This window comes from Phaethon lepturus, unplaced genomic scaffold (genome assembly GCF_000687285.1).
Source record: "Phaethon lepturus isolate BGI_N335 unplaced genomic scaffold, ASM68728v1 scaffold18513, whole genome shotgun sequence".
NCBI lineage: Eukaryota > Metazoa > Chordata > Aves > Phaethontiformes > Phaethontidae > Phaethon > Phaethon lepturus.
In genome coordinates, this window is record NW_010529954.1 from 10,953 (window position 1) to 19,178 (window position 8,226).

General features: G+C 44.0%; 1 protein-coding gene across 1 annotated transcript in view; it reads left to right on the top strand.

Annotated features, from left to right (window-relative positions):
- The window catches only part of LOC104618499 (neuronal PAS domain-containing protein 2), a gene marked incomplete at both ends in the record, with an annotated part of 22,494 nt that overhangs the window by 6,808 nt on the left and 7,460 nt on the right, over positions 1 to 8,226 (top strand). Inside the window, 3 exons of the mRNA XM_010284115.1 lie at positions 328 to 434; positions 616 to 708; positions 7,014 to 7,160. Coding sequence (XP_010282417.1) covers positions 328 to 434; positions 616 to 708; positions 7,014 to 7,160 — 347 coding nt within the window. The remainder of the gene's footprint in view (positions 1 to 327; positions 435 to 615; positions 709 to 7,013; positions 7,161 to 8,226) is intronic.

Here is an 8,226-nt window from a genome sequence, read left to right on the forward strand (position 1 = left end):
AAATCCAATGAGCTAACCTAAATTTACAATAACTGTAAATAACTTCAGCCCATATGAAGGGAATTCTAGCTGTTTTAGAACAGCTCTTGAGTCCTTTTGCTGTGTTCATTGGAGCACGGAATTATAATCTGTCTCATTTACTTGTACGTTTGCTCAGACCCTCCTTACAAGTTTAATTTTACTGCCATTGAAGTCAACAAGAACAGCCTTGACTCCAGCTGGAATTTAGCCAGGCCATAGTCATTTCTAGCCAGGTCTCGTTGTAATACCCACTTCAAACAGGGATGATTTCCAACGTGTGAGAACTCACCAGTACTTTTCTTGCAGCTACACCAACAAAGCTGATTGCAGAGTCTAACACTCCCTTGCCAAGAACACCAAGCGCACAGCAGGATTTATCTGTGCATAGACTCAGTCAACCTACTGCTCTTCAGGTAACCTCACAAAAAGTCATCAGAATAGGCAGACTGTATAAAGCGTGTGACATATGCAGCTTTACAATTAAAACCTACTTACACAAAAGCCATGGCATTAAAAGAAACCTAAAATTTAATGGACCCAAACCTGTAAATAAAGTTTAGCTTAGTTTTTTGTTTTGTTTTGTTTTTAACCTAGGTTTCTTTGCCTTCTCAGCCTCCATGTGAGCTTCTCCCACAGCAGTTGCTGCCTCAAGCAACTCTGCAAAATCAGCCTGCACCTCTGGCACAGGTTAGTCGGAGATTTGGAAGTGGAATAGGTCACTTTATTATCTCCTGATATTTTCTCCTTTTGGGGCTTTTAGGCTACTTCTTTAGTAGCTAAAATCCCCAAATCCATCAGCTCACAAAAGCTTAAAATATTGTGGGAAAGCAATCTTGAGTTGTACACTTGTGTGTTAAACATATATCTGCATACAGGCATTCAGAGCAGAAGCCCAGGTGCATGTAGGTTCAGGTACACACACACATCTGTTTCACAGGAGGACAAAAAAGAGATGTAAGAAGAGTTCTTAACTTTGCTTCTACAAGTCCCATCAAAATCAAAGACACAATGAGAATTAAAACCAAAAACTAACAAAGACACCTAACCAGCAGTAAAGGACACGCAAGTTCAAAAAAATCCATTTTGTGAGTGTGTCAGTAATGGTGAAGACGCCACTGGAATGTTTCCTCCAGTGAAATCTATTAACCCGTATCTCAAAAGCGGGTGATGGCCCAAAAAGCCATCTCAGTGTTTCATTTGCAGTAGATTTTGAAGGAACAAATTCGAGTACCATGTTCCCATCACATTGTTTCTCTCCTGTGGTCATGCTGTGATGATACACCCCCTCACCCTCCGATTTTAGAAATTACAGAGTATTCCTGGACCTAGGCTGCTTCTACCATTAGTACCCTGTACTCCCTCACAAGATCCTACAGTTTCTTCCTGTAGCAGGTAAAACACATAAAGTCCTGAGGATCTCTGCTTTAAAATAACAAATCCTCATTTATCTTCTATGCTTAATATTCTTTTTACGACTGCACACCAGCATGCGGCGAAGAAACAGCATATCAATTATCTGCTCTGAGCATTCATTTTCTTTTACAGATATTTCTCTCCGTTATTCATTAATGCACTTCCAAACATCAATTAGTTTATTATAAACCCGCGCATGTTTTGTTTGACATTTTTCTACCTCCCTTTCTTCTCCATCAAAGCTCTTTGTGAAGAGATGCTTTCCAGTCGTTTACCGAGAGCCTCGCTGCCTTGCCCCTTCCCAGTAAAACGCTCTTACTGGCACGCCAGTTCCATTTCTTTTCTGTCAAATCAGAGCGCCGTCCAGTTGCACGGCCACTGGTTCAGCCTCTTTGGGCCAGCTCAGTCTCAGTGAAAGGAAGAGGGTGGACTCGAGTCTGTCTACACGGGCAGCCCTCTGGCAGCCCTCTTCTCGACCAGCAGCAGAGTCACAACAATGCTCCTGGCAAAGCTCAAGATGGAGCTTGATGTGGAGCAGGGAAATAACACCAGGACGTTGCAGCTCAGGTTGCTGATGCTCACACCCCATAGTGATACTCCTGGGAAAAGTATCAAATCTCCACACACTTGGGTGATTTGCATAAACTATTATGAAAATTATGAAACTATTCTTGTACCGCCCACCTTAAAATAACAAACATGTTGGCCTACAGTAAGATAATCCATTATTTAAAAGACAAGGTGCCTGCAGCACTAAGCGAGTGACGGACCCAGGTACGCGTGCTTCCCCCCATGAACATTTCCTCGGTTTCCTAGTTGACTGTTTTGCCACAGTTTCGTGGCAGAACAGAAGCTCATCGCTTTTAGAAATAGCGTGGCCAGGCGCCCCGCTGCCAGCCCATGAGGAGACCTCATCGCTCTCTACAACTACCTGAAAGGGAGTTGTGGCGAGGTGGGTGTTGGTCTCTTCTCCCAAGTAACTAGCAATAGGATGAGAGGAAATGGCCTCAAGTTGCACCAGGGGAGGTTTAAACTAGGTGTTAGGAAAAAGTTCTTTACTGAGAGAGTGGTCAAGCATTGGCACAGGCTGCCCAGGGAGGTGGTGGAGTCACCATCACTGGAAGTGTTCAAAAAATGTGTGGAGGTGGCACTCTGGGACATGGCTTAGTGGGCATGGTGGTCTTGGGTTGACGGTTGGACTTGATGATCTTAAAGGTCTTTTCCAACCTTAACGATTCTGTGATTCTGTGAGAAGGAGCCACGCAGGTTGCTCCCTGCTGCCTTTCTGCTGCTTGCCCCCAGCGGAAGGTGACCGATGGCAGAAGCGGAAAGGAGCAGTGTGCCGAGCCTGGCCATGCAGGGCCCCAGCATTCTGACAGGCGTCCTTGCAGCTAACATTCAGCTACGGGGCAGCAGCGGCAGGGAAGGACATTTTAAGCAGCCACGACCACATCTGCAGCGAGCAGCTAGCTCCCACCTCAGGCACCATCTGCTTGAACTTTGATTAGTTTTATCTCGAGCGAAGGCTGCAATGGTTTTGTCTCTGCCGATACGTGGTTTTAGCTTCTGCCTTGCTTGTCTGAATGACCAGCCAGCACAGTATTAGATATCGCCTGAATGTAAACGGTTTACTTTAAACCAAGTGCTCCCTATTAGAATATTTATTTGTTTGCCTTCCTCGTTGTAATAAATTAAAATCCACTACAACACAGCAGATGTTGATGACTGAATAATAATTAGCACTAATAATCCGTCTGGGATTGCGCAGGTGTTATTCAGAAGACAGAAAGAATGAACAAGTTGTTCGGTGAGCTGCACAACTCATGAAACCTGGTTTCCCAGGGGCTGCACCTTGCAGGGCTGGTGCACGGACCCAGCCTTTCCTGCAGGAGGAAGGGACAAGTGGATCTCTCTCCTTTGCTCAGCTAAAGCTTTCAAGAAATTACAGCAACCTGGTATTTCTGAGACTCTCACAACTCTGTTGCATGTCTCTAGCATTGGCCAGAAGGATTGAAAGTTGGAAGGTAGACAGAAAACAAAGGCTTAAAGGAAACCAAACTAAAAAAGAAACAGGGTCTCTTTTCTTTACCCAGCTACTTATTGTCATGAAACTTGTAGGAACAGAATGTCTTCGAAGTGTCCATCTCTGTTCATCCTGTCTGAAATGGGGGACCATCCTAACAGACACAGGGGCCATAGGTGCCCTCCCCTGGCTGCAGCCCCCAGCACCTGGAGAGGGAGAGTAACCCTGGCACCTGGGGTGGCACTCGATGGAGAGAAACGCCCCTCCTCAGGCATGGTCCACCTGGCCTCTTCCAGATGTCCATGCTGGCGGAGAGGAGTTGCAGCCCAGAAGTGCTGGTCCCTCTCCCTGGGCTGTACAGCCTATCTGGACCATCAGCGCTGCTGCAGTGAGCTCGTCCCTACCAGAACATCTGCTGGCATGATCCCAAAAGCATCACTTTGTTTCTTTGTTTGTTTTTAAGAAACCAGACTAAAATTACTGCTGTGGGGTTTTTTGTTTTGTTTTGGGGTTTTTTTTGTCTGCATTAACAAACCTTGATTAAACTGGTGCAATTATAGATTAAACTGGTGCAGGGGGGTTGGACTAGATGACCTTTAAAGGTCCGTTCCAACCCAAACTACTCTATGATTCCATGATAGATATCTCACAGGTGTAGTCTTCGATATTTGACTGTATCTGGAAAGCTGGCACTTTTCTGTGTGTAACATGCATTTTTCTGAGGATCCTACAGACATTTGTAAATACCTAAGTGAGATGAAGAGCAACTTCATCTGATGCCAATGGCAGAGTTAAAGCTGTGCAGTGTTTTCTGTGGAGCATTTTAACTCAAAAGAGCTTAACTCAAGCTCTTTTAATTTATTATACAATTAGAGATTTCTCCCCTAATTAGTAGAGCGGTTAATGATCTTGAGATAAATACTCTCTGGTGCAGGTCAGTTGCTGTTAGTGTCTCACTGTACAAAAACAATAGAAGCTCTGTAATCACAGGGGTCATGGCTAGAGTTATCAACAGATTTGGGGGCTAGAGTGGGAAAGGGAAAAAAGCAAAAGAGAAAGTTCCTTGTCTTCTTCTGTAATGGCTTTTCACTCTAGTGTACCAGCTAAGTGTTGTTTTTAAGTGTATTAATGCATAAAGCACATGAAAAAGAGAATAAAAAGACAATACTAGATGAATATGCTAAATACAAGAAGGTGCTGAAAAAAAATTAAGGAATAATAATTTTAAATCAACAGTAATATGTTTTTGCATGCAAATTTGCAAAGCAAATTCAAGTTTGAAACTAAGGCCTGGAAATGGATTTTGTTTCTTATTGAAGTAGAAAATTACTATAAAATTATCTGTTACAAAATTCCTTACATTTATTAATTGATGAAAAGTCAAAGAGTTCGCACATTAATAAAAAGTCTGCCATCAGCAAGCTGGGCAGTTAAAATGAAGCTTTTGGCTAAAATTGGTTTTAATTCTTTTCTGATAAGGACCCTTTTAAGACTTAAGAGTAGTCCTCACTAGCAGAGTTCCTAGAAGAGAGAATTAGGTTGCAAGACTTGTCCTTTTAAAAAATCCTTCTGCACAGACCCAGGCTAACGCAGGAATTAGCTGCATCTGATCTGAGCAAGCCGTTGCTACATAACAGCATTCCGCTCCTAAAATCGGGGTACCTGGGATTCTTCAGAAACATGGAGTCAAGCTACAACAAGCAGCACCAAACGCCCCTTTGAGGCCCTTGTCCTTGTTCCCAAACATCAGCGGCTTCCATGCATCCGTTCCTCGGGTAATACTTTATACAGGGACCAGAAGAAGAGAGAGACCCCGCTCTGACTTCTCCCCTGCAACGCCAATTAGGAGTAGCACAGGCTTCCCTTCGGGAGCTTTGACGCCATTTTTCTGCTCTGGGGCAGGACCGGGTTGCAGAGGACAGCACTGCTGTTTGCGGGCAAAAGCGCCGTGGGTCGCGGCACCGGAGGCCAAGGGCTCACCTTGGGTGGACGGCGCAAGCTGCGAGCGCTCGCAGGCGGCTCTGCCACCGCAGCGGGCTCTGCGGGCCTCCGCCGGCCGCAACGGTGCCTGCCACCGGAGCAGCCCTCTCTCCCCCTAAGCAGGGCTGGCCATGAACCTCCCCTCCACCTCGCCACCCCTCTTTGAGCAGCCAGCACCTCCCGGCTTGTGCGGGAAAGCTGCCCTCCACCTGGTGACTAGAAATAAACCCTCTGAAGTTCTCGTCCTTTCTCACCTCAAGGCCGTTTACTTGGAGATTTCAGCTTTGCTAGAGGGAATGTAAAGGTACTTTCACATATTTAACTGGTTTAAGGCAAAGTGGTTAGCTGATACAAATCTGACCTGTCACATTTCGATCTCTCTAAGTAGCCAGAAATTTCATTTAACTGTACAGTGTTGCTAGCAGCAGAGCCCTCCTTAATTCCCTTCTTGTCACCATTTTTGTTTTCCTATTCAAAAGGCAGAAACGGCGTAAGCCAGTGCACCTCCATGGAGCAGGAAGGCTCCAGCAGCGTGCATCAGTTCTCCCACTAGCACAGAGCCACTGGAACAACCACAGGAACAGGGCACACAACACCATCACAGCAAAATTATTATTTTTCTTTTGCCTGGACACTCACAGCACCACATATTTTCAGAGAGGTGTTGGATGCCTTGATTACAGAAAAGCTTACAGATTTTTTGAAGTTTTTTTTTTTTTTCCAAAGACTGTTTTTTACTGTTGGAATATGAGCTCATGCAGAGCAACTCTTCCAAAGCCTATTAAACTAATAATTAACTTTGGTGGACTTTGCATCATACCAGAGAACACCAAACAAAACTAAAAATTTTTTGCTGTGTTAGTCCCCTCCACACTTCTTGAATGATTCCACTTTGTGCCAGGTATTGCTGCTACTAGAGGTTGCACTTTCTTCTTGACCTTGATTAGTGATCTCCATTTTATATTATTGTTTAGAATAGCCTTTCTCCCACTGAGCTGAGAGAAATAACGTCATTTTACAACACATATAAAAATAACTTAATGAGTATTCTTGTAGCTTGACTACTACTCAACTGTAGAAATCTAGAAAATGTTTATTGTGGTCAGCTGTTGCGTGATGCTATAGTAAGTCATCAGCAGAATAAACCATTGCAGCACTGCTATCTCTGTGCAGAAAAAGGAAAGCATTAGTAAAACACGTCCAGAATATACAGTTATGACACACTAAGGGCTTCAAAGTACAGGCTAATAAAAATAATGCACTCATTTGCCATCCAGTTAAGATGCTCTTGATATTTTAAAGTAGCATACTCTCAAAAACAGTCCTTCTGATAATTCCCTAGCAGAACAGGGTCAGCTGTAAGCAGATCACTCTAACTGAGGCAATTTAATATATGTGCGTAAAATTGAAAATAGACAAGATTTATCTCTGCCTAGATGTTAGTATATTACAAACATGTCTTTTATTCCTTTGGCTGCACTTTACAATCAAGAAACCAATAACTTCTTACAGAACAATGTTCTACTGAGGCCTGTTTGCATTATAATGACTGATTTTTTTCCCCTTTTTTTTTCAGTTCTCAGCACAGTTCAGCATGTTCCAGACCATCAAGGACCAGCTAGAGCAGCGGACTCGGATCCTGCAGGCCAACATCCGATGGCAGCAGGAGGAGCTCCAGAAGATACAGCAGCAGCTCTGCCTGGTCCAGGACTCCAGTGTACAGGTGTGTTACTGCTGGGAGGGGCAGAGCGAAGCATCCTCTCTCGCGTGGCCGTAGATAGGCTTGGCAACTTAAAATTAGCTCCAGGGTCCAGGAAATCTGGACATGTGGAAACCAGCTTATCTGACTGTTGCCCTCTGAAAGTCTCTTGAGTAACCTATGTCAAGAAAGATCTAAGAGCTCTCTGGAAGAAGAGAAGGAAGAAATACCTCAACCTTAGGAGGAGGAGAAGAATTTGGGTCATTTACAGTAGCATTTTAATACTTTATCTACTGAGTCTTCAGACTGAGCAGCTGTAATAGAAAAGTGTTCAAGTTCAGACTCGGCAATGATTATGTCTCTGCAGTTCATTAGCTTCCATCCAGTCACTGCTTGCTTCATGTTGGCATCACTGGTGCTCAGTATCTTGTCTGTCAAGCTCTTCCTTAGCCAACAGCCCTCCTTCAGGCAGTGATGATCTCTTTCATTCACTCCCTGTTTTCCTGACCCTACCCCAGCCTGGATACAGAGCACAAGAGATTAATTTCCTTGTCACTTTAAAAAAACCCAAACCTCTGCTGATGTTCATTTATTCACACCTGGGAGGTGTCTGAATTTGTTCTTCACTGGACCAACTTAAGCCTTTAGAGTGAAGCTGACTGAGCCTGTTCTTCTTCTGACTTTGATACCTCCTTCACAGAGCTAGAATTCACTAAGTACAGTATTTGCTTTCAATTCACCAAGTACAGTATCGGCTTTGTACTACCCCTTATGTCTACCAAAGCTCAGAAATAATAGCACGTGCGGTTCCGCACATCGAAGCACATCGCAGGTTTCACGTAATGACAAATGGAAAAATCATCCAGTTTTATGGAATTCTTCTGAACATGGGATGATTACTGTTATGTTCCTCATAATTTAACTATAAATGCCAGGTTAAATGACCCTTGCTACAAATGTTGCATTGGGGACCCACTGTGAGTATTGTAGTAACAAGATTTTTTTAGAAGACGAGCTCTATCACAGAAGCTAATGTCTCAAAGAACATTTTAAGCACAAGATGAAGACCTGGGACCTGCTGAAGTCAGCA